At 41.4% G+C, this 26,436-nt stretch overlaps 1 protein-coding gene across 3 annotated transcripts in view; it reads right to left on the reverse strand.

Moving 5' to 3' along the window:
• Positions 1–24,760, reverse strand: part of BUB1B (BUB1 mitotic checkpoint serine/threonine kinase B) — a 46,627-nt gene extending 21,867 nt beyond the window's left edge. The window contains exons 1-16 of one of the 3 annotated variants that reach the window (XM_073348804.1): positions 24,257–24,407; positions 23,268–23,418; positions 22,115–22,174; positions 21,700–21,844; positions 19,198–19,394; positions 18,915–19,093; positions 17,677–17,876; positions 14,099–14,193; positions 11,292–11,518; positions 8,966–9,078; positions 7,642–7,787; positions 7,261–7,313; positions 6,371–6,455; positions 5,845–5,947; positions 2,424–2,710; positions 1,720–1,898 (exon numbers count right to left, since the gene is read on the reverse strand). In XM_073348804.1, the coding sequence (XP_073204905.1) occupies positions 1,720–1,898; positions 2,424–2,710; positions 5,845–5,947; positions 6,371–6,455; positions 7,261–7,313; positions 7,642–7,787; positions 8,966–9,078; positions 11,292–11,518; positions 14,099–14,193; positions 17,677–17,876; positions 18,915–19,093; positions 19,198–19,394; positions 21,700–21,844; positions 22,115–22,174; positions 23,268–23,418; positions 24,257–24,260 (2,224 nt within the window). In that variant the 5' untranslated portion in view covers positions 24,261–24,407. Of the gene's footprint in view, positions 1–1,719; positions 1,899–2,423; positions 2,711–5,844; positions 5,948–6,370; positions 6,456–7,260; positions 7,314–7,641; positions 7,788–8,965; positions 9,079–11,291; positions 11,519–14,098; positions 14,194–17,676; positions 17,877–18,914; positions 19,094–19,197; positions 19,395–21,699; positions 21,845–22,114; positions 22,175–23,267; positions 23,419–24,256; positions 24,408–24,632 lie in introns of those variants that run through there. The other 2 variants (XM_073348802.1, XM_073348801.1) reach the window with 2 other exon arrangements.
• Positions 24,761–26,436: the final 1,676 nt, after the last annotated feature.

Below are 26,436 nucleotides of genomic sequence, written 5' to 3' on the forward strand. Positions count from 1 at the left end.
CTTGTGTGAATCTAATTTGTGAGTCTAATTTGCAGGACTGTGGCTTAAAACAGTATCTAGCTTTAAATTCTCAAGCAAGCCTTGCAACCTTTGCATTCCTGTTAATGTAAGTACAAAGGATTTCCTTACAAAAAGATTGGTATTTCATGGATCCATTTGAAACATTTCAAAAATATCTTATCTTGACAGGATTCTTTTCCCATCCACACTTTCATCTCACATCCTGGGGATACCTTTTAAACAGTGATGCCTAATTCTAGAAACGGACAGTTATCACAAAAGGCTTACTGGGAACAGATTTTAGGTATGCCTACGCTACAGTTAAAACCTGCAACTGGCCTGTGCCAACTGACTTAGGCTAAGGAGCTGTTTAATTGAGGCAGAGATGTTCGGGCTTGGGCTGGAACACTGGCTCAGAGACCCCACCAAACATACCCTAAATGACATATGCTAATGAAGTATCATTCCCAGTTTACAACTTAGCATGCTAGTAAATTTACTATCCACTAACTGAAGGGTAACAGTCAACGTACATGCTTCTTCCTGAAATTAAATGGGAGATATGGATGCTCAACACTTTTGAAAATATAGCCACTTAATATGGATTTAGGTACATAGCTCTACATACCCACAATATCGCAAATTTTGGCTTATTACAACATATGAGATTACTCTGACTCTAGAAGAAAAGTATAGTTGTAGACATGTTAGTCCCAGGATATACGAGAGACAAGGTGGATGAGGTAATATCTTTTAGTGGCCCAACTTCTATTGGTGTGGGCAGGGGAAGAGAGAGAAGATTTCGAGCCACACAGAGCTCTTCTTCAGGTCTGGGAAAGGTACCTGAAGAAGAGCTCTGTGTGGCTCGAAAGCTTGTCTCTCTCACCAAATAGAAGTTGGGCCACTGAAAGATATTACCTTATTCACCTTGTCTGTAGAAGAAAAATTTCTTTCAATTACAGCAGCCATTTCGACTAGAAGAGGAAAGCAATCGAAGTGACTCTATACAACCAGTCCTCATAGTTTGTGTTTTCCACACCAACAAGGGAGGAAAGACATTCAGAAAACAGGAAGTTGTGATTGCAAAAGCAAAAAGAAGTTAAAGCAGAACTTAAAGGGCAAGTTTAAGGCATTTCCAAAATCTGTTTAGATTTCAAGTTGGATGATGGCCTTTTCAATATCCCAAACTATGACACTTTGACTACTTTCCTGAGAAGACTGTTCTGCACCCATAAAGATCTTCCTGTAAGGAAGCTTTCCCTGCCATTCAAGCTAATGGTTGTCTACAGAGAGTTATTCCAGACTAAAAATGTCCACACAAGGAGTTAATCAGGAATAGTTAATGCGCTTTAAATTTAGACCCTACCTTATTCTGAATTAGTTTTGTGTGTGTAGAAGAGCCCTAATTTTTCCAATTTCTTAATTTCATCCAATTACTCTTAATTATATTCCATTATATTACCTTAAATGATCCCTCCATCCATTTAATATTAACATCCTTCAAATTTGTTTTATTTATATCCCTCACACTGTTGCTTAGCCTAGTTATAAGACAGGATATCACAGCTCACTGCATAGATTTAAGCATATAAAACCATAAAGCCAATAAGACGTTTACACAAAGTACAGAAGAATACAGGACATACATACTGAAGAGTCTGCAACTGAGCTCAAATCTAAGACACGTTGTCTCAAGTGAAATTCAGACTTGGTACTTACTAGTAGTGTCTTCACTGCCTCCAGTGTCACTAGCCAGTTCAACAGGCAGGCTCTGAGCCAATTCCAGTTTCTCAGGAATATGCAGGTATTTAATAGTGGAGATGTGTGTAAGAGAGGAAGCTGAGGAAACAGATGAACCAGAGGAACGGGTGTCTTCCTGACTTGCTTCCATAATTGGGCTGTAAATGAGAAGACTATCAGCTACTCAACTTTCCAGCTGCTGTGGTGCCTGGATGCCAATCCCTTCACTACAAAAATATGCCAGACATCCCCAGTAAACACTGAATGAATTCACAATCCCCTTTTCATCCTGAAATGGAGACTGGACAAGTCCTCATGAGCCAAACCATTAATATATTAACAAGAGAGTAGGAAACCCTGAAATATAACAGGAATTGGTTATCCTCTCTAATCTTTTTGGCTAAAATTTTTACTCAGCTTTAATTTAGATACAGAGAGCATGAAGTTAAACATTTCAGCAATGCTGTGACTGATGGCTGAACACTGACTTCTATTTTATTGGTGTAACATCTCAAAGAATGGCAAAATGCAATCCAAATCCTGGACTGAGCTGGAAAAATGGTGTTCTAAGTACACCTGGCTCTACTAAGAATATTGTTACATCTAATCTTTGGAGAGAGACTCCCAGCAACCAAAGACTCAAACAGGAAAAAAGGGCATATGGTATTTCCACAGAGAATTACCTCAGCTTCTTAATGCAAAGAGTTTCATTGTAGATACCCTCACAAATAGGGATTTGCTGGCTCAGAGATGTGCTCTTAGGCTCTGGACACTCTTCCTTCAGGGTACTCTCTGGGTTGGTAGGAGGTTGGATTCTCTGTGCCACTACACCATGGAAGGGAGTGGATGCCAAGTGGGCAGCCCTAACAAAGTCACAGGTATCTTCTGGGCTGGGGCAAAGGGTTTTGTTCTTGTAGGAGCCAGTCAAAATTGCATCTTCAGCTAAGGGTTCAATTCCATGGAGCTCATCCTGAAACAAGTAGAAAGCAGAACAAATTAGGTGACAGCTACCACCCGGCCTCTGGATTTTGTTTTATTTTTGGTCTTGAACAGTTTCTATTAAAAAGCCTGTCACATATAAAAAACCTCTGAAGATATCTACCTCCCCCTACTCTCCAACACAAAAAGCACAAGAAGTAACATAACTTGTTACTCATTCTTAGCTTCCTTCCTGAAAACTTCCACATGGCAGACTACTGGATGTCCTTGGTATTTATGCTGATTAATAATGCAAATTGTATATCATTCTGCTTTCTGACAGTTTACAGTAGAACCTCAGAGTTACGAACTGACCAGGCAATCACACACCTCGTTTGGAACAAGTAGTACGAAAAATCAGACAGCAGCAGAGACCAAAAAAAAGCAAATACAGTACAGTACTGTGTTAAACTACTAAAAAAAAAATAAAAGGGAAAGCAGCATTTTTCTTCTGCACAGTAAAGTTTCAAAGTTTTGAAAGAATCACCGTAATGTTTTGTTCAGTTATGAATATTTCAGAGTTACGAACAACTTCCATTCCTGAGGTGTTCGTAATGGAGGTTATACTGTATACGCAAATTAAGATTAAAATTGGTCTTCACTTTTTAATTTTTAAACCCATGTTACTCCCTCCAGTGCTCTGTCCCCTTTCTCACTCCTTTTCCAGTTTATACTGTTCCCATAGCCAGTCGAATCATCTGATCATCCCCTTCTTCCCCCTGCACAATCATCAAAATTTGTACTTCTCTTCCCTTCTGGCTCTTCTGATCTTGGATAAAAGGTATCTCTCTGGCACAGGCTTCAGATGCTCCTCCTATATCATACTTTTAGTTTCAGTTGGGTAACTGAGTTCTGCCTACCTAGAATTATGTCATTTTCTTTCTGTCCTGAGCTATTGTTTAACATTGTGTTGCTGAGAACTATTTAAAGCTTACTACCATTCACCTGGGAAGCGGGTGAATTTCAGTGACTAGTAAGGAGATCATGGAATAAAATTTATTTCCATCTAAAGCTGTGTATGCTCTGTAGGCACATTATAAAAAGTTAAAAATCAAAAGTATGTCAAACATTAAAATCCTTCCCAACTCAAGACAGACAGCCCTCAAAGCCACTAATGACTTCCGCATTCCAAATCCCAAAGATCTCTTCTTAATAATCATTCACCTGCAACTCCCTGAACCTTTGACACAACCACTCTCCCCGTTTCTCCTTGAGACCCTCAGTTTCTTTGGACTTCAGGACTGTCTATTCCCTGCTCTCCTACCTTGCTAACCAAGCCTTTGTAATTAGAATTGCCTCAGGAGAAAGATTTCCTCAGTCTTCACTTTTGGGCATGCCCTAAGGCAGCGGTTCCTAAACTTTTTAATAAAGGTGACCCAAATGCATTTTTGTCTTTTGAGGGCCCCCATTGCTCCTACTTCCTCATATCCCCTCCACCTTCCTTCACAGCCATCCAGCCCCTGCTCCCCCTCACAGCCCCTTACTCTCTTCATCCCTACCCCCTCCTGCAGCCCCTAGCTGGATCCCCTCTCTCCCATGGCCAGGCCACTGTTGCCACCAGGGTGTTGTCTGCTTGCTAGCTCCAGCTGCTTCCTCTGTACTGTTGCTGCTTCCCAGATCCTGCTCCCCACTCTGCTGCCCCTTGGAAGTGAGAACAGGATCCAGGCAGCAGCCACACGAAGGAAGCGGCCTCCAGGCAATGTGCAGGGCAGAGAAAGGCTGCTGACTGACTGCTCACTGGCTCTGGCTGCTGCCTCCATCTGGATCCTGCTGCCCTTGTCACTGCCTGCTGCTCAGGGTAAGCAGGAGCAGAAGAGGACACACATGACCCATGATGCAGGAAACACTGCCCTGAAGGCCAGTCTTTTCTCCTTTCCATTAGCCTTCTGGTTGCCTACATGTACAACCATTGTTATTTTTACCCTTCTACCTTTTCTGTACAGGCTCCCATACCTCCTCAGAGATGTCTCACCAGTTACACATGGCAAAAACTAAACTTCTCATCTTTCTTTTGAAGCTGCCCTGCCTACTTTCTCCATCACTGGGGACAAATCCAGTCTTATTCCTATCGCTCAAAGTTGCAACTTTGAGGATCTCTTTTACTCTTCCCTCCACATCTTGGCGCTCACCAAATCTAAATGCTTCTTTCTCTATCACACTGCCAAAAACACAAAAATGCCCCTACCTCATCCTCTCTTCAGCCAAGCCATGGTTCACATCATGATTATGTATCACATGAACTCCTGTAGTCATCTACTCCATTTTCACTGATATTCACCTTTCTCCTCTTCAATCTATCCAGCATTCACCCTTAATCACATCTCTGGCCATCCTAATTTATCTTCCTTTCTCAAATCCCTTCACTTGCTCATTACCTACTTCTGGATAAAGTTCAAACTCACCTTGACTGCTAAGATCCTGCTCAACTCTGCCCTCTGACTTGTTATCCCTCATTCCCCAATTTGTACCTTGTCTCTTCTTGCTTTTTTTTTTTTTATTACTGTTTCCCGTCTTGCCCTCTCACCTTAATGCCTTTTCCATTCTGTTTCTAACCACGCATCAGTTATCTTCACTATGTCCACTTTTATAGCCTTATTTTCTGTCACCAACTTCCATTTCTGTGCAGTGTCCTCCCCCCCACATCTCACTCCCTACTTTAAAAATCAGAACTTTTATAATTTGCTTGCTATACAAGTGATTTTTGTTCACGTCAATCCTCCTTTCCTTTTGTCTGCATTCCATGTTTGTCCAACTAGACTGTAAATGCTGAAGCAAGGACCAGGTCTGTTAGAGTTGTATAAGAAATGGTCATTAACATGCCATAACTGCATGATGCTTTAGTGTTTTTTAAAGCATCCCTTCACCCCAAAAAAGCTGCACTCATCTCCTGATCAGCTACAACTTGAGAAAGCTAAAAAAACCCAAGTCTTGCAGTGTGACCTGAAAGTCACAGATGAAAATGGCTCGCAAACGAAAGAGAAAAGCTAGGGATCCCTTTCAGAAAAAAGTATGGTACTGCTTGTTTCCATCAAGGACTCATTAGTCCTTCTATCATACCATCACCAAGTTTGGCAATATTGCATTCTACAACTCCTTCTCGAGCTGACAGAGGAAATTTCTCCTTACGCAGACTTCTGGCGGTATGTTTTCCTTGGCGGTGATACTATCTGAAGGTTTACGAACAGCAAGGGGACGTCGGGCACTTTTCTGTGGGTGGCCTGCAGGATGACTAAACAAAAGTGACATTGCATTAAATATTGATAAAAATAATTTTTCTCCTCAAGAAACTTAATTCACTCAACACTTCAAGACCACTTTGCTTCCTTTTTAGGTTAGAACTACAAACCAACACAATAAACTACTTACCAAGAATGGAGACAATCTTGTTAAGGTAGTAGGGGTGGGGGTATGGACAGAAGATGCACCGTGAGAAGAGAAGAGAATAATTGTGTGAAATCAATAAAAGAAAGATTTAGGATGAATATTGGGGAATTGTTTTCCTGAACATGAGGCTGTGGAGTCTCCCAAGAGCAGTGAGACAAAACTAGACAATACATAAAAAGGAATAGTCATGAATAATTGTGCTATAGAGGAAGTGGTATGGGGGTAGAATAGGCAATTTACTATGTATATGTTTCAGTGATTCTATAACCTGACATTCTGGTTTTCTGAAGCAGACGATTCATCAAATATGGAGAAAAATGTAGTAGGATCCAGTGAAGGAGGGAGATCTGCATCTGGAATTAAAAACAAAGACTGGGTAATAGACAAATACTCCTGCACAGCACATACAATGGTGCTTCAGACCCATATAAGACAGCTCAAAGTGCCTGTCCTAGCAGGAAGTATTTGGACTCATGCTTAAAAGCATCCCATTTAACACACAATAGTGGCTTATAGCGTTAAGATCGTTTGGTTTTGCCATTTTAAAGAAACTCAGAGAGTAAAAGCATGGTTCTTCACGAGCCAGTGTGCTCTGTCTGGAATTTTCTTTATAGCTTGTACCTTTTTTCTTAAGTGTGATCTCAACTTTCTGCTCATCCTGGTCATCGAAAAACACATTGTCTCTCTAGATTTCTGAGCGCCCAGCTAGAGGCTGGGTTATTTCTGTCAATAAGGAATAGTAATCTCATACCTGACCATCAAGAAGATAATTTAGTCAGCCTACGCCCTTTCAGGAACAAGTAGAGTACACAAGGTCTGAGAAAAAGCATTCTCACCTACAGCAGTCCAACTATAGAATACTACCAGCTCCTCCAGAAGGCACTCTAAACTGATATCAGTCTCAAAGAGAGTATGAAACTCTAGAACTGTACTCAGGAAAAGAAGAAAGGATCCTCAGCTATTAAAATTATTAGATTTGAAAGTCTCTTTAAATAATCAACAGCACAATGAGCGTGTGAGACTCCTGAACAAGACCAATGCCAGTTAAGCATGTTCTTTTCGCTATTCTAATCCACACAATTCAGCTATTCATTTGAATGACTACTTCCTATCAGCATAGCCGTCTCTCAAAATGGTATCAATGCAAACAGAACTTACCCTTAGAGCACAGCTGTTCGTGCTGCTGAGCATTTTCTGCCAACTGGGACTCACTGTGAACAAAATATAGGCAAGTTTTTAATACATGCATGCAGCCCCCCAACTATACTTAGTAGATGAGCAAGCTGAACTCAGCTATAACGCTAAACATTACTCTTCTCAGAAAAATTATTAAAATCCTCTGAAGACAGATACCTGATTCTGTTCAGAGGCCAATACCGAGATCAGGGTATATTTTGAGGTATGATGTTTTTGGAAAAAACATGAAGAAAAACTAAAAACAGGCTTCCCAGAAAGTGACACATACTAAAAAAAAGCGAAGAAAACCACACTGAGGCAGAGACTCTCCACCTCCTGCTCCCAAAGCAAATCCCGCACTACCTTGGCAATCCAGTCAGTTTTTTCACAAGAGATTCTGCAGTGAGTGCTACTGCGCTGGGGAAAGCAACTTCTCCTTCTGCTTCAAGAGGCTCTGAAGCTCCCACCAAAACAGATTCCATTCTTGCAGGCTCCCTCTCTTCTGTTGGCTTTGACCATGAAAGTGGGAGTGGCAGAGGGGAGAGAGACAGCACTCAGTGAGTAACTTGCAAGCCATACTACCGACTTCCAAAACACAGCACTCTGTGTGTAGTTAAAGTCAGGGTAGATTGATCACCGATTTAAATCACCGATTTTAATGATGATTTAAATCAGAAAGCAGATAACTTATTTGAAACAAATTTCAATCATGCTTCCTGTATGCACTTTATTTTTCTCAAGAAAGGTTCATTCTCATTGGTTGGTACAATAACGATGTGCTGATTTTATTATTTACAATTACATCTAGTTTTTACACTAAATTTGGTACTTGGTTAGCCAGGAGAATACAGCCTAACTACACACATTTATTTGAGCAATTACATAGCTTAGTATAGAAATTAAGAGTGTGAATAAATGTAATAAAGTGCATGGTTAGAAAGTGTATTTACTAGATAATTAACTGTTTATTCATAATTTGTGTCTCGCTGTATTTAGATGGACATTAGAATTCTGTTTGGGCATTTTTAAACAGCATTTTTATTTCTAGTTAAAAACTACCTTAATGCATTGGATACATAAGAAAAGTATTTCAGCTAAACTTTCCAGCAAATTACTAATATTTGGAAAAAAGTTAACACCCCAACATTCACTTCACTTTTAGGATTGAAAATTATATAGAAATTTAGCGCAGCATATGACAGACTGTGCCACATTTACAAGGGTTGACATCAGAAGTGAAAAATGTTTTCTTCCAATTCTATATGTAAAAAGAAGCCTTTAAGTAAATAAGTTTGAGGTGGGCTCTTGCATTTAGTATATTTTTATTTACACAAATTTTAATAGAAGCTCGGGCCTTAACGTAGGTTGTCAAATTTAGTTTTAAAAGGGGAAAAAATAAAAAAATCAGATTTAAATAAGAGTCAGATTTTTTAAAGCCATTAATTTTTATCCATCGTAGTTAAAATAAACTGAAAAAAAAATAGAAAACAATATTTCTCTCATCTTTCAGTTATTAGGGTGGTGGCCTTATGAGTTATTTATACCAAACATTTAAATATCCCTTCAGAGTAAGAGGGAGGAAACTGTACTAGCAAGATAAAAAACAGAGGGGTCACTATTCCATTAGAGCTTTCATCTGCCTTCATACAGGTAGGCCATCAGCACAAATGAACAAGGAAGAAGATACCTGCTCAGATGTTCTCTTCTGCTGGTCATCATCTTTCTCCTTTAGCTTCTTCTCCAGCTCTTCAATCCGCCTCTGCATCTCTGCGGTTTGCTGTGCTATGGCATGAAACTCGTCTAAAGAAGGAAAGCTTAATTAAAGTATTATGTATTCCTTATGAGTAACCCTGTAGCCAAGCCCAAACTCTGCACGCCCCCAGTAACAGACACCAGATCCTCTTGTAAAGGAAAAGTTTCCCCATCCTACTTCCTGGGGAGTGGTATTTATTTAGGCTACTAACTAGGGCTGTCAAGCGATTAAAAAAATTAACCATGACTAATTGCACTGTTAAACAATAATAAAATACCATTTATTTAAATATTTTGGGTGTTTTCTACACTTTCAAATATATTGATTTTAATTACAACACAGAATACAAAGTGTACAGTGCTCACTTTATTTCTTGTTTTTTTACAGTGGAAATACTTGTAATCAAAAATACAGTATTTTTCAATTTACCTAATACAAGTACTGTAGTGCAATCTCTATCGTGAAAGCTGAACTTACAAATGTAGAGTTATGTACAGAAAAACTGCATTCAAAAATAAAATATAAAATTTTAGAGCCTACAACTGCACTCAGTCCTACTTCTTATTCAGCCAATTGCTCAGACAAATAAGTTTGTTTACATTTGCAGGAGATAATGAAGCCTGCTTCTTGTTTACCATGTCATCTGAAAGTGAGAACAGGCAGGCACTCTCATGGCACTGTTGTAGCAAGCGTTGCAACATATTTACACGCCAGATGCGCTAAAGATTCTCATGTCCGTTCATGCTTCAACCACCATTCCAGAGGACATGCGACCATGCTGATGATGGGTTCTGCGCGATAACAATATAAAGTAGTGCAAACCGACGCATGTTCATTTTCATTATCTGAGTCAGATGCCACCAGCAGATTTTCTTTTCTGAGGGTTCAGGTTCTGTAGTTTCCGCATTGGAGTGTTGCTCTTTTAAGATTTCTGAAAGCATGCTCCACACCTTGTCCCGCTCAGATTTTGGAAGGCGCTTCAGATTCTTAAACCTTGTGTCCAGTGCTGTAGCTATTTTTAGAAATCTCACATTTGTACCTTCTTTGTGTTTTGTCAAATCTGCAGTGAAAGTGTTTTTAAAATGAACATGTGCTGGGTCATCAGCCGAGACTGCTATAACATGAAATATATGGCAGAATGCAGGTAAAACAGAGCAGGGGACATACAATTCTCCCCCCAGGAGTTCAGTCACAAATATAATTAACAGTTTTTCTTTTTCCCTCTTAAAACGAGAGAGTCATCAGCATGAAAGCATGTCCTCTGGAATGATGGCCAAAGCATGAAGGGGCATACGAATGTTTAGCATATCTGGCATGTAAATACTTTGCAATGCCAGCTACAGAAGCGCCATGCAAATGTCTGTTCTCACTTGCTGGTGCCACAGTAAATAAGAAGAGGGCAGCATTATCTCCTGTAAATGTAAACAAACTTGTTTGTCTTAGCGATTGGCTGAACAAGAAGCTGGACGGAGTGGACTTCTAGGCTCTAAAGTTTTACATTGTTTTGGTTTTGAGTGCAGTTATGTTACCAAATAAATAATCAAAAATCTACATTTGTAAGTTGCACTTTCAGGAGGAAGAGGTTGCACTACACTACTTGTATAAGGTGACTTGAAAAATACTATTTCTTTTAAATTTTTACAGTGCTAATATTTGTAATCAAAAATATACATTTTGGATTCAATTACAACATAAAATATATATGAAAATGTAGAAAAACATCCAAAATATTTCAATTGGTATGCTATTGTTTAACAGTGCAATTAAAACAGCAATTTTTTTAATCACGATTAATTTTTTTGAGTTAATCGCAATTAATCGACAGCCCTACTATTAACAGAACCAAAGAGGATCAGGTAGGGTAAAAAGGCCCATTCATCAAACAGACCCAGTTTAATCCCTGCTGTTCCTGGATAAACCCCTATAGTCGAGGCAAACAGCACACATTCCTTTCTAGGAACAGCTTAAGGAGGAGTGCTCTCATCCACAATGGTTCACCTGTTAACACTGATGAGCCAGTGAACCTCTTTTTCCCCTCCTCACTGCCCTTCCCATTATAGACTTCCACATAAGTCTTCTCAGTCCCTGGTTGCTGGTTTTCTACTCTTCGTATCAACAGGTGCGAAGCAACAGTCCTAACCTGATGCTTTGCCTTCTTCACCAGTGGCAATAAGGAAGGCTGCCACACCTAATGGGAACTGCAAGTGTAGTTTTCTGAATCAATCTGAAGAAACTTCAGGTCATCCCTTTTGATGCATACCTTCCCTTCTCTTTTTTGCTTTCTTTCTATATATTTCAGCTCGGATCTCTTCCAAGGAGAACTCCTCTACTCCAGCATAAACTCTCTCTTTACAATACATTGCAACCTCTTTCTTCTCCTGAGCGTCCTGTTGATGGTTTTGCACCCGTTGTAGTGGATCCACTTCCTTCCCAGGCTTCCGAGCACTTAAAACATGATTTATGCTGGACTCAATTTTGCAGGGAGTACTAAGAGAACAAAAGATAATTAACATTCAGCACATAGTCCCCAGAGATGGGAGCATGGGTGGAAGTATGGATAATCTCAAAGGATCCATTTAAATTCAGGACAGCCTATGGGCAACATAAATCAGCTCCTGAAACAGGAAAGGCAACAGAAAGGAATGGAATGTCAGAAAATTTATAAGTAGACACCTATGGGTAAGTGGTAATGAACACAAGCCCCAGTCAAATAGTATACACCTGCTATGTAACACATGTTCTAGAGTGCGAGTTTTTGCCTTTAGCCCCCAAGACCCTTATAGATGCATTTGCCATCTGCATCTTCTTGTCACCAATCACCTCCCACCACTCTCATTTTATTATCCAAGCAAGAAAAGCCAGCCTTAGGACAACAGTTCCAACTGTCACCACACAGTCAATGAAGACTTGTGAACAACTGAATTTGTGAAACCTGTTTAACTCTGTGTAAAATGATGCTATTGAAATTCTAGTGAAGAGTTCTGTGGAAAAGATCCTAATGCGGAAAGTTAAAACTTACGTTTTCACATTAAGAAAGTACTAAACTGAGAGAATCCTGAGGCCAGCATGAAGATTTTGAAGCATGAAAGATATAGGCTTCACAGTTGGGTTTGGCCAATTTTTTAAAAAAAGAGTCACCTAAACCTATTTAGGACCCTTCTACCCCAAGCTTTCACATTCTATTTTTCACTCTGTAAACATCGTTCCAGTTAAACTCTTTCAAGCATAGTTTGGGGCGGGCCAATGCCCACAGCATGGACAAGACAGACTTTTCTAAACTGTTCCCATAAGGTATAGCCTCATCCAGACTGACTGGCCAAACCACTCAAAAAGCTAATTTAGGTGGAACCATATTTAAAATATTTCTCTGTTCCCTTTAAGTGTAGGCAGGACCATACTGTGCAAACAGCAAAGATTCAACCTATACTATAGAAAACAATGTCAGGGGACCCAACTATATAGTACCAGGAGACTCCCATAACAGGTAAGATATGTTTAGGTCTTTAGCATAGACAGGACCTTGCCTTGTTATAAACGTGTTCCTGGATTAGGATACACTTTTGGACACAGCTAGGTAGTATGGTTCCAGGGCATGGCTTAGATTCCATACACAATATACAAAACTATGGGCTTAGCTACACAGTGCAGTAATGCACAACAGTAGGGTGTGAATTCTAATGTGCATCAACATTTTGTGCATGGAATCTAAGTGGCCCGTATAGACTCTGATGGAGGACACTAGAAGTTCCCTAGAGAGCATTAATGCAGCATTGTTCACATCGTGTAGACAAGCCCTTTGAATTTGGGAAAAGCTGTGCTGCAATCAAGCCCTTGATGCTCTTGCTTTTGTATTTTATACATAGTCAAAAAGAAGCAATGTTCCACTCACTTTCCCCACTGCAAGATAGCTGTGGGCAAGCATAACTAACACCAGTCACCTTCTCCAGAAAGAGGTAAGCAACCTCAACATTTTTTTTATTTTTTTCCTGATTTATGAAGTGAGAAAAGCAGAGCAATTTACAGGCATTTTAGTGAGCAATGCACAAGCAGGAAGCTAGATTCAAGCCAAGTAACATACTCCTCCATACCTGTCATGCAAACTTTTTAAAAGCTTTTCTCAAAAGAAAACTCCCTTTTAAGCTGACTCTAAAGTTCCAAAAAACACTAGGAAACATAGCTACAAACCTGAATCAGACTTGGCTGCTCCCTACCACCACACAGACAAAAAGGCCATAGACTTATGAAGTAGACTTTTGAGAATTCAAGGCAGCTGTGTCCTTCTCCCTAACTCTGCCAGCTCCCATTACAGTAATTCCTCACTTAAAGTCGTCCCTGATCAATTAGGGAACATGCTCATTTAAAATTGTGCAATGCTCCCTTATAATGTTGTTTGGCAGCCACCTGCTTTGTCCACTGCTTGCAGAAAGAGCAGCCCTTTGCAGCTAGCTGGTGGGGGCTTGGAACCACAGTGGACCAGCAGCCCCCGTATCAGCTCCCCGCTGCCCTAAGTTCCCTGTGTCTCAACTTCCTGATCTACTTAAAAAGGCAGTATACTTAGAGTGGGGTCAGCATACTTTAAGGGGCAATGCACATCTCTCTCTCTCTCACACACACAGGGTGTGTGTCTCTGTCTCTGCCATGCTGTCTCCCCTCCCTCCATTGGTGCTGCCTTGCAGAGCATGAGGTTACATTAACAACAATATGTTAACCCTTGAGGACTCAGCTGAGTTCTAGTTCATCATTTAGCAGTAAGGCATCCCCTGGGAAATATCTTCCACCCTCTGACTCCACCACCTCAATCAAGCTTCACAATCATCATTGCTGTGTACAGTATTAAATTGTTTAAAACATATACTGTGTATACATATATTATATTATAATCTAATATAATCTTTTGTCTGGTGAAAAAAATTTCTCTGGAACCTAACCCCCCTATTTACATTAATTCTTATGGGGAAATTGGATTCGCTTAACATCGTTTCACTTAAAGTCGCATTTTTCAGGAACATAACTACAATGCTAAGCGAGGAGTTACTGTACAAGCCTTCTGAGGAGATAGAAACTCACATGACTTGATGCTGTGCAGACTCTTCCACATATGGGGTAAAACCGGGCAGCATACAGGGCACCTCTATACCAGAGTTCATGTTACTGCGAGGACGCTGAGGGAGCAGAAACCCAATGTTAGCAGCTTAAAGATTCATTCTTAAACACCCCCACAGGCTGATTTGTTCTCCTTCTCTGCCCAGACTTTTTGATGTCCGCAATGACAACTCATTCCTTAGTCATTAAAAATCCTGCCTCCATAAAACTCCATATTTCTCCAGCACTTCAATTTCCTTCTGCTATGCAGTCAAGTTACAAAATTTCCAAATGGCCATCAATGCCTTGAAAAACAATGACACATGCCCTTTCTTTTCTACTCCTATCTCATTTCCAGAGATGCTGAGAATCCTCACTACCCAGTCAGTATCTTATTTTTTTCCTCCTCTTCCACCCACTTTTCGCTTAAGATTGCCCCAATACTTCAACAGCATAATCTCTACTCTCATCTGAGTGCTTCCTGTCTTCCCCATTTTCCTTCCTTGCAGATTATGAACAGGAAGTCAAAGAAAGCATCAAGTTAGCAACCCTTCTTCCTTCTCATTTCCCTTGACAATTAAGAATAGGGCTGTCAAGCAATTAAAAAAATTAATCGCTATTAATCATGCTGTTAAGTATTTAAATAAACAGTATTCTATTGTTTATTTAAATACTTTCAGATGTTTTCTATATTTTCAAATATATTGATTTGTAGTACTATAGTGTACAATACACCCTTTGTTTTTTATTACAAATATTTGCACTGTAAAAAAAATGAAATAGTATTTTTCAAATCACTTAATACAAGTACTGTACTGCAATTTCTATCATGAAAGTTGAACTTACAAATGTAGAATTATGTACAAAAAAAACTGCATTCAAAAATAAAGCTTTAGCACCTACAATACCTCTCAGTCGCACTTCTTGTTTATGTCACTGGACAGTGAGAAGAGGCGGTCGCATGGCACTGTTGTAGCCGGCATTGCAAGATATTTACGTGCCAGATGCGCTAAACATTCACATGCCCCTTCCTGCTTCAGTCACAATTCCAGAGGACATGCATCCATGCTGATGATGGGTTCTGGTCGATAACAATCCAAAGCAGAGCAGACTGATGCATGTTCGTTTTCATCATCTGAGTCAGATACCACCAGCAGAAGGTTGATTTTCCTTTTTGGTGGTTTGGTTTCTCTAGTTTCCGCATTGGAGTATTGCTCTTTTAAGACTTCTGAAAGCATGCTCCACACCTCCTCCCTCTCAGATTTTGGAAGGCACTTCAGATTCTTAAACCTTGGGTCGAGTGCTATAGCTATCTTTAGAAATCTCACATTGGTACCTTCTTTGGTCAACTCTGCACTGAAAGTGTTCTGAAAACTATCATGTGCTGGGTCAGACTGCTATAACATGAAATATATGGCAGAATGCGGGTAAAACAGAGCAGGAGACATACAATTCTCCCCCAAGGAGTTCATTTACAAATTTGTTACAAACAAGTTACAAATTTAATTAATGCATTTTTTTTTTAAACGAGCATCAGCATGGAAGCATGACCTCTGGAATTGTGACTGAAGCAGGAAGGGGCATACGAATGTTTAGCGTCACTGGCACATAAATACCTTGCAATGCTGGCTGCAAAAGTGACATGCGAAAGCCTGTTCTCACTTTCAGGTGATATTGTAAAAAGAAGCAGGCAGCAGTATCTCCCATAAATGTAAACAAACTTATTTGTCTTAGTGATTGGCTGAAAAAGAAGTAGGACTGAGTAGACTTGTAGGCACTAAAGTTTTACATTGTTTTGGTTTTGAGTGCAGTTATGTAACAAAAAACAAAACAAAAAAATCTACATTTGTAAATTACAGTTTCAGGATAAAGAGATTGCACTGCAGTACTTGTATGAGGTGAATTGAAAAATACTTTGTCTTTTGTTTATCATTTTTACAATGTAAATATTTGTAATAAAAAATAATAACAAAGTGAGCACTGTACACTTTGTATTCTGTGTTGTAATAGAAATAAATATATTTGAAAATGTAGAAAAACATCCAAAAATATTAAATACATTTCAATTGTTATTCTTTGTTTAACAGTGCAATTAATTTTTTTGAGTTAATTGCATGAGTTAACTGTGATTAACCAACAGCCCTAATTAAAAACTTCAGATACTGTAAACCACACTCCATTCACTTGGACCATCATGCTAGCTATGCAAGCACATTTCATTCTCTTAATCAAATTGCCCTTTAACTAGTGGCAATTCTTTTCTCAGGGTTCCCATAAGTTGTGTCCTTTGCTCTTTCCTACTTTTCCTTCTCAGTTGTTTGATTTCTAACCACTTTCACTCTGATGATACTCAGGTGATCATATTCTCTACTGCCCTTTGACTCTTCCACATCTATTCTCTCCATCTGCTCTGATCAAGTCACTCTGGTATTTGACGGGTTTCAGAGTAACAGCCGTGTTAGTCTGTATTCTCAAAAAGAAAAGGAGTACTTGTGGCACCTTAGAGACTAACCAATTTATTTCAGCATAAGCTTTCGTGAGCTACAGCTCACTTCATCGGATGCTGTAGCTCATGAAAGCTTATGCTCAAATAAATTGGTTAGTCTCTAAGGTGCCACAAGTACTCCTTTTCTTACTCGTATTGGAGCGGAGGAGGCCATAAGTACCTATATAAACAAACTTTTGACTTCATTTCAGCTGCTCTCAGCTAACATCTGAGACTAAACTGCTTCTTTTCAAAGAGGAGCAGCCTGAAGCACAACCCCTTTTCCACCCACCTCTCCCTGTCTGTCTGCAAGCCTCCCTACATTGCTAGAGTACTGCCTCGATGCAACTTCTCCTCAATACCTTCTTGATGCTTTTGGTGCAAACTCTTGACTGTCACCACTCTAAGTCTCAGGTCTCAAGACACCAGACCTGTGGAATGTTTCTGACCACCTTCCCATGTATATAAGGCTGCACAACTACATCCTCAAGCTGTTCCACAGGTTGTGCTGCACTAAGCCAATTTAGCTGCAGCTAATTAATCTTCTGCTTTACTCTCATCTCATACACTGGACTAACCAAAATTTGTGTGTATATACACACACACACACACACAAAAAAAAAAACAAAAAAAAACTTTCCTCCCATCCCTTTTCCTACCCCACCCTTGGCCAGCTTCTCTCTCTCTCTCTCTCTCCTTTCCACACCGCCCTAGCTCCATAATAGGGTACCAGGTCTCTTCTGTTGCACCTTCTTATTAGCAAGGATTAGACTCAGCAGATATCTATTGACTTCACAGTGGCAAGGGGAGCTTCTTATAAATCAGTGGAGTTAACGGGCTGGAAGCAGAGATGTGGCGATAGGAAGTTATAGAAATAGCCTGGCTTAGGAAGAAATCTTAGGTTGAGGCTTTTGTTATTGTTATGCGAGTTACAATAAAGCTAAATCCTAAAGAAGGGAGGTAAGTTTGACTTCATATATAGCATGTGTAGACTTAATTTGAAAGAAACTGGGAAAAATCACCTGCTCTTATACCCTCCCTCCTCCTTTTTTAGCCAACAAGTCTTGCCACTCCTTACCCTGCCTGAGTTCCACGGTCCTGCCTTCAGTTCGTTTTCTTTGGCCCTTCCTGTTGGGGGTGCTGCCCATGGCTGTGGTGTAAGTATAGGAAGCTCAGCTCTGGAGACTGAGGCTGTGTTTTCATCAAACACAGCAAAATTTGGGCCATTTGACACCTGTTGAGATGTTGAGTTCTGGAAGCTTCGGCCTCGGTTTGCAGCTAGATGTAAAAAGGAGACAAGTTGTATATGAATATTATTAGGAATGTTGGATCATATTAAAGAAGTTCTGTATTAAAATCACAAATTAGTTTGATTCCCCATTGTTTAAATTCCAGGCTATTGCTAATTAAGAGGTCTCTTGGTTTTTGGTACTGTTTCTCTCCCTCTGTGTGTGAAACTTGCAAGCTGCTAATTGTGTTGAAGGCCGAGAAGAGTCTATTCTCAAAGAAATTTTTTGTAACAACTACTCACACAGAGAGAGACTCAAAGCAATACTCTGTAACAACAGGAACAGCACCCAGAGACTCCCCGCCCTTTTGTTGTATTAACAATTGTGATTAAAATAGAGATAGAGGATGTATGTGGATGGATGCTTGGTGTGGATAATAACTGAATGATCAGGGAGGTGCCAGCCTAAGAATTCAGTGTCCATCGGCTGAAGAAGGTGTCAAGTGGAAATAACCAGAGGACCCCCGGAGGGCAGACTGGAATCCACCCAACAGCCTCAAGAATGGGAGAACCAAAGAACAAGATAACATCTGGCAGCATGGAGCCGTCAGGAATGTGCCATCTGCTGATTGATTCAGCAACAGCATGATGAAGCAATTCCCATAGACTGGCATAGGAAGAAATTCCTATAAAAATGGACTCTAGAAAGTGACAACTTTGGGGTGTGATTCTGCAAACCAACTTCCAGGAGCATCAGATGAGCATCTGACAAGGCCCTGCTCAACTCTAAGGCTGGTAACTATGATAACAACCTTGCAGAACGCGTGTGTGTGTGTGTGTGTGTGTTGAAATTGAATGGAATGTTATAGCTATAACAAACTGCTTTCTAGGATTCTTTCTGTATTCACAATAAATATGGCATTTTGCCTTTTCCCCTTTAATAAGATCCTGCTGGTTTTTATTTTATTGGTATAACAGGAACACTTAACTACCAGTGTCAGCTATTTGCATACTATACTCAAGTGTATTTTTGACATCACAAGATTACTGTTTTTCAATAAACATAAGGATTGACCAGCCGAACTTACCTTTAAGAGCATCTCCTACTCGACTGATTGGGGCTCTCACATTTTTCTTCCCCTTGCCTTTCAGTTCTGCCAGTGAGCTCCTTTGGGTTTCAGTGATAGCAGGAAGATCCAACTCCTCCTCCTCCTCATCTTGCTCAAGTCCCAGCAGGGTCTGTCGAGAGACCCGGGCCTGAAACTGCCTGAAGAAATGCAAAAAAGTCAGTGTGAATTTCACTATGCAGGTTGCCTATCCAGAGCCATACAAAACAAATCCATTTCTCTTCATTCCAGGGGCAAGTTTTACCTGTGATGGGACTGTAGTTTGTCTTGAGGCTCAGCCCTGCGCTGAAGCCCTTCCTGGAATATTAAATCTGCTTTCTTATAACTACCTCTCGCCTCAAGCGCCTCTGCCCATGTGATGTAGAATAACGCCAGCGATGTGCCAATTTCCTGGCTGTGTAGATAACTGTAGAGGTCCAATGGCTCACTACAGTAGTTTCCCTGCAATAGCCCAGAAGTTTCAGTGATTTACTGCACCAAGTTAAAAAATAAAATAAAAAAATAAAGACTCTGGGTCAATTGCTGCCCTTTGATGCACCTGCAAGGCTTCCATTGTTTTCAATTCAAATTCCACAGGAGCAGACCCAAGGTTAGACATAACTCTTCACATTTAAGAGAAATATCAAAGTTCACAAGATGAGGAAAGCAATTGCTAGAAGATTCAGATATAGTGCTACAAAGCATGACTCCTTACCTATGACTCCATACATATACTTCATGGGTGATAGTACTGTTCAATTAATTCCAGCCCATAAACTTACATATGGGCATTTTTTCTCTTTAATTTTTCTTTATAATAGCATTTAAGAATGGTGGTCGGTGCCAGACTAATGGCCCTGGAGGAAAAAGTCCTGTTAATCCTCAGAACAGGAGCACACTACCCTGTCAACAGCCTGACATTTGGGGAATGGGAAGAGAAGCAAGAATAAGGACTAACTAGCATCCAGAAGGGAATTTAGGGTTTAGGGAATTCAGTTGGTACCAAACTCAATTTGGTACCAACTAAGATGCAAATTAGTGGTAGTTTTGATGTGTAATTGAATGGACATCCTATAGCATTAACTTTAAAATCACTCCTGCGCCAGGCTAGATTCAGATTGGTGACCTACAAGCCATCATTACTAACTTCAAGCTGTCCAGATGCAGTCACTGCAACAAATGCACCTTGTAAAACCAGCAGAGCAGTGCTAATCAACATTTATTTTGTTAAATTATTTCAGGTCTCATATTTTGTAACTTGGGTTAGAGAAGTTACACTAAAATTAGAGCCCTTCCTTCTGCCTCAGAAGCAAGCAAAGCTTTTTACTGGTCTGATCTTCACTGGAAGGAAAGCAGAGTTGTTAGTATTACTGTAATACCTAGGAGACCTAACTATGGACCAAGCCCCCACTGTTTTAGGCACTGTAGTTACAGAACAACCAAAAAAGAAAAAAGAAAAAGAAATAGTCCCTGCCATAAAGATCTGACATTAGTTTTGGAATTAGCTACTTTTCATTGTAACGCAGGTGAATGGCAGCCAATGACAATGCAGGATTCTCACTTCATCTTAACTATAGATGTTGGACAGTCCAGGATCACTCATTTTCCTACTTGAAGGGACATTGAAATCATCACTCTGAGGGACAAGGAACAGAATATGAACTTTATGAAGTGTCCATGTGTGGTAGGAGCTAGAGGACATTGTGTGTCTTCCAGGAGTAAGGATCTTGCGTAACAGAAGACTTAGTCTCCCCCTACTGGGGTGATACAGGAGAGAGGATACTACGCAGAAGGAACCTGGTTCTGGGAAGCAGCAAGCAGTTCAAAGTACACCAGACCCTCGCTAGAACGCGCATCTATATAGTGTGAATTCGCATAATGCGGTTGCGGCCATGGATCCCAAATGTAATTACTTTAATTGGACTTCATTTTAACTCGGTCCCGCGTTAATGCGGTACCGCGCATGGATCCCAAATCCCGTGTTCTAGCAAGAGTCCGGTGTATGTGCTGCCTCTTGGCAACACACAGGGCATATGCAGCGGAAAAATGAGCCATCTAGAGAAGCACGTGGACTGCTGTTGCATACAGTGCACTTGTGCCTTTAAAAAAAAAACAAAATATTTTTGAAATGTTTTTGCCTGCTATTGTTTTAAGTGACATTTAAGAGGACTAGAAAAAGATTACAGGAGAAAATTTTCTTCTTTCCATTTATTCTGTGTATTCAGTTTCACCGTCAGTTTCCTCTGTGTGTGCCTTCCATGCAGCAACAGAGGAGAGAAGAAAAACATCAAAGGTTTGATGAGTCATTCTGAGGCTTAGGGGCAGATATAGTAGCTGACACTTCATTTACCCCTCACCTTTTTTTTTTTTAATTGACTAGATTTCAAGTCAGCTGCAATCCTTGAAGCTTCTTCTGCTCTGTTTAACTGATCAGAAAATCAAGCTGCATCAGTCTAAAGAAATATGTAGTTTTTCAAATGAATACTTCTGAAGAAAGTAAGGTACAATTTCTGTCCAGGCTGAATGACACCAGAAAACTCCTGAAGATTCCATCGGAAGAGCAGTCTTTGAATGATAGATTAGTATATGAATCCTACATTGTGAACAGCTGTCATGTGCCTGACAGAAGTGTGAAGAGCTAATCCTAAATTTGCACTGGTAGCAGAGTCACAGAATGCACTGTACAAAGAAAAGCAGTTCAGGGACATCCAAAAGCTTCAGAAAATGCTTAAGAAAGTACCTAAGAGAACATCAAAGAGATACTTACAAATTTGAGCCAGAGACTGAGATAGCGAGGGTCTTTGTAGTATCTCTGCTGCTCATTCAGTGCTTTTACAGCTCTCTCCAGCACTGCTGAGAGGTTGCTTTCTTTTCCACCTTGAGGGAATGTTTGCTCTGTCCATTTGATGTACCTGGAGGTGGCATAAAAAGAGAGGCATCTTAATTTCTGTATAGTATGAGGAGAAAAGAAAAATTAAGTTTATAATACTGAGAAAAGACAGACCATAGATTATTACAACAAAAAACATCTCTTTGTACACCTTACCCCCTCATCAATGGGTTTTCTGTTAACAAAATGAAAGCACTTTTTTCACTTCTTGTGACATTCCTACGTGAAACTCTACAATTTCCAACTATTAGAGATTTTACTGCCCCATTCTAGCAAAATAAAGATAGCCTACCTGTCCCAGACATCCAGTGGATCATCTCCAGAGTAAAAGCGGATTTCAGATTCAAATTCCCTAGAAAAGATATAACATGATACGTAAACAGTAGCTCAGTAACTATAAAGATATTGTTAACTTGGTAGAAAACAAGATCTTCACTCCTATTCAGATCACTATGAATATTTCTTCAGAGACAAACTTGTTTATTTCTCCTGCAGCAGGACCCAATCCTGCTCCCACTGGTGTCAAAGGAACCAAATTAGGATCTTAAACCACCCTTGCACACAAAAAGATTGAGTACTCTGACATTTAACAACAAGGAGGCATTGGAACAGCCTTTCAGTGTGCATTTCCAAAAGTTACTATCCTGAGAGTCATATGGTCCCATCAAAGAGAATTCTTGTACCCTGTTATAGGAAGTTACTAGGGAGGGAAAGATAATGAACTGATAGGTAGCCCATTTTGATGGATTATTATAGTGACAGGTATTTTTCCCTGACAAGTAGCTTTCCCCACTAGATTATGGTAGGAGTTGCACCTTCCCTGTTCAGTACTTTCATTTGGAAGATTAGTATAAAGCAGAGGGGGGGTGGGGAGGGGAAGGAAGGACATCCTCCTGTAATTTTTGTATATTCCTCTTTAGAAGAATATTCAGACACAAGAGATTCTCCTTAGTGCAGTGTTCTCAAACCTTTTTTACTGGTGACCCCTTTCACACAGCAAGCCTCTGAGTGTGACCCCCCCCATATAAATTTTAAAAATCTTGTGTATATATTTAACACCATTATAAATGTTGGAAGCAAAGCACTATTATAAATGCTGGGGTGGAGACTGACAGCTCGCAACCCCCATGTAATAACCTCACGACCCCCTGAGGGGTCCTGACCCCCAGAGTTTTAAACTGCAAGCACTAAGACAGGGGTTCTCCATGTTCTACTATTGAACCCTGAAACGAATTCCCTCTGGCACCAGCCCTTCATCTATACATTGCATAAAAGGCAAATTGCCTTTGACAGCTTTAGTGTGATACAACCATACATGGCAGCATTAGTAAAGATTCGGATTGTACTTCTGCTCCCTACGCTCTTCTTATAGCCAGGAGACTAATAGTGGAAACCCAACAGAAGGTACAGAAACACTGATGAAAATAGGTCAACATTTTACTCACTGTTTTTGCTGCTGAATAGCTGTGTGGCTGGAAGTCTCCTGCTGAGCCAAGACTTCCTGCAGGGTAGACATGATTCGCCCCTGCCTCAGGGGCTGCACATTCTCTTTACTCAGTTCCCACTCATTCCATTCCTGCGACATGGTGACCTCTCCTGAAACACAGCACAAGAGAGTAAACAATAGAGAAAGGATGGTCCAGGGCTTCGGGTGCTAGCCTGGGACTTACTTTACACACCTAATTCTCAACTCTGCCACAGACTTCCCACAACCTCAGGCAAGTCACTTACTTCTCTCTGTGCCTCAGTTTCCCAGGTGTAAAACGGGGATAACAGCACTTTCCTGCATTGCAGAGGCGTCATGAGGATAACTGCATTAAAGATTGTGAGGCACTTAGATGCTACAGTAAAAGGGGGTGGGCCAGACAGATAGAATACCATGGACTCCTGTTATTTTAAAGCTGCAACTTGAGAAAAGTGATTATGAGATAGAGGATCTTGATGGGGTATTAACTAAATGAATCACCAATCTTAAGTGTTGGCTGCAACAGCACAGCCACTGTGGCTCTTTCACAGACTTGGCAGAATCCCATGTTTTATCATTTTGATGGATAATATAGATGCTTATTTTAAGCATTTTTCCTATTTAAATGTTCACAGTAGCATTAAATTATGCGTTTTAAGCATTTTGATTTTTATCAATTTACATTTTCACAGTTGCAGGAAATGATGGGGGGGGGAGTGACAGTCAGGACAATAAGTACTGAGTGACTGCAGAGATGGAGGTTTAAAAAGGTAAAGCTTTATAACCGTTAAAACACAATCTCTCAACATCAGAGGACAAAACTATACAAACTAAACATCCTTGCATCAGAAGCTCTCGGGTTGTGTTTTTCTTCCTTTGCCTATCCCGTTCGGGGCAGGAATGATCGAGAGAAAGAGGTTTCTGTGGGTTGGCCGGTGTAGGGTGAAATCCAGGCGAGTTGATATTTACCCATAACAACCTAATCCTGCCAGGCCAAAAAAAGGGGGCCGGGAGGGAGGCTCAGCAGCCGCCCCCATTGCGCGGGGCGGGCGGGGCCGTGTCTGCGCTGGTGCATCTGCCACAAGGTGGTTTGTAGCCCCCGCAGGGAGGAGGGAGACCGAGGCGCTGAGATCCCTGTGGCACGTCCGAAGGCCCAGCCCTTCCTGACGGCCCCGGGACACCCCGCTGACCCAGCAATGGCGGAGCCGCCCCGGAGCCGTTCTGCCTTCAGCGCTCCCAGGAACAGCGCTCCCCGGGCCGCCCAGACCCTCCTCCCCTAGGCTGCCGCCGCCCCGCCGAGCCCAGCCCAGCCAGGACATCCTCCGCTCCAGCCGCGCTCACCCACCCAGTGCGGCAACCGCAGGCCCGCGCAGGCCACGGCCACCGGCTCCGCTCCTCCGTATCTAAGTCCCAACAGCCGCCAGCTCGCCCGCTCCGTTCGAGAGTTTAAACTTCAACCGCCACCAGCCTCGGCCCCATTGGCCGGTCCCTAGTACCACGGCCGCGTGTGATTGGTCCCGCGGCCCGCCGGAAGCTGCGTGGGTAAAAGCGTAGTTTCCGCTGGGCCTGTTTCCTAGGGCTGGGCTCCAGCTCCCGGAGTCCGAGTCGGGGTGATGTATGGCTGCTGCTGGCCCAGCGTCACGGCGCTCAGGCTGACCTCGGCCCGTAACTTAGCCCACAAAATCGCTGGTCACGCTCTGGCCCTCAACCAGCAGGGACAGCATTAGGGTTGGCAACCATCTAATCGCACAGACACCCTTACCCTGCCCCTTCTCCAAGGCCCTCGCCCTCTCCATTTCCCTACTGTCCCTGCCTTGCTTCCCTCCACCGTCATGCACTTTCACCGGGCTGGGGCAGGCGGGTGGGGTGCAGGAGGGGGTGTGGGCTCTGTGAGGGAGTTTGGGTGCGGGTGGGAGCTCAAGGCTGGGGCAGGGGGTTCGGATGGAGGAGGGGGTGAGGCATCTGGACTCCTACCTGGCGGTGGTTACCTTGGCTGGCTACCAGAAGTGAAAATGGGAGAGACTCCAGAGGACTGGAAAAGGGTAAATATAGTGCCCATCTGTAAAATGGGAAGTAAGGACAACCCAGGGAATTACAGACCAGTCATCTTAACTTCAGTACTCAGAAAGATAACGGAGCAAATAATTAAGCAACCAATTACAAGGGACACCAAAGAATCCACAAGCACAGGAACATTTATCCAGCCTTCAACACAAAAACAATATTTGGACATTCAGAAAAGCTTGGTTAAGGTTACCCACCCAAAGAATGTCTCAAGGTGAACCTACATCCTCCAACCATACTTTTACTCTTCTTCCCTGCAGTGGCAAACCTTGAGGGGAAAGAGGAAGGAGTAGGTCTAGGGAACAACCATACACCTAGTGTTTGGTTGATTCTCAGAGTCTGACTGAGTAACCAGTTCCCTTCGTTCATGCTCGAAATTAACTTCTGAGAGTTGCGTTCAAATCCCTCCCACCATGACAGAACCATTACGCTCTCCTTATACAAAAGTGCCACGCTATTTCTCCAACAGTGCTGCATTGTGCAACAGTGCTACTACAGCGTGTAGGGTAACTACTCAGTAGAATACTGTCAGGTTTTTTTTAAGTGAGGGCAAAAGGGAAATTTAGAGAGAGGGGGATCTTATGTGGTTGATGTTAAGATATAGATATTCAGGCCTGTCTGTAAAGGCCTATACTCTAAGAATTTAGGTGTATTCTTATCACTTGGCTAGTTAGAGGTATAAAAGAAAGAATCAAAATCACTGTCTGCCAGTGTAAGGTCCTTCTCTTACTGTGACAGTCTGAGGCCCTGTTCTTAGGCTATGATCTTTGGCTAAGCAACAGTGGCAGCCGTAAGCTGGGAAGCAACAGGTCACATCCTCACATTCCAAACTAGTCACATTGAAAGAAAGTGCTATTGGGCTGTTAGGAATACACTCCTATCCGGATAATGCCTATCACCTCCAGAGAAAGGGAAGTGCCTACAAAATGTAAAAGGAAACTTAGTTGGATAGCATCCTGTCTGGTAAGAACTCACTTATCAATAGCTGGGATGTGGAATCCTCATTTCTTTGTTCTATCACTGTAGTCCCCATTTCCCTATTTTTTGTCTGTATAATCTCTGTCTGGTTCTGTGATTGTTTCTGT

This window comes from Lepidochelys kempii, chromosome 6 (genome assembly GCF_965140265.1).
Source record: "Lepidochelys kempii isolate rLepKem1 chromosome 6, rLepKem1.hap2, whole genome shotgun sequence".
Taxonomy (NCBI): Eukaryota; Metazoa; Chordata; order Testudines; family Cheloniidae; genus Lepidochelys; species Lepidochelys kempii.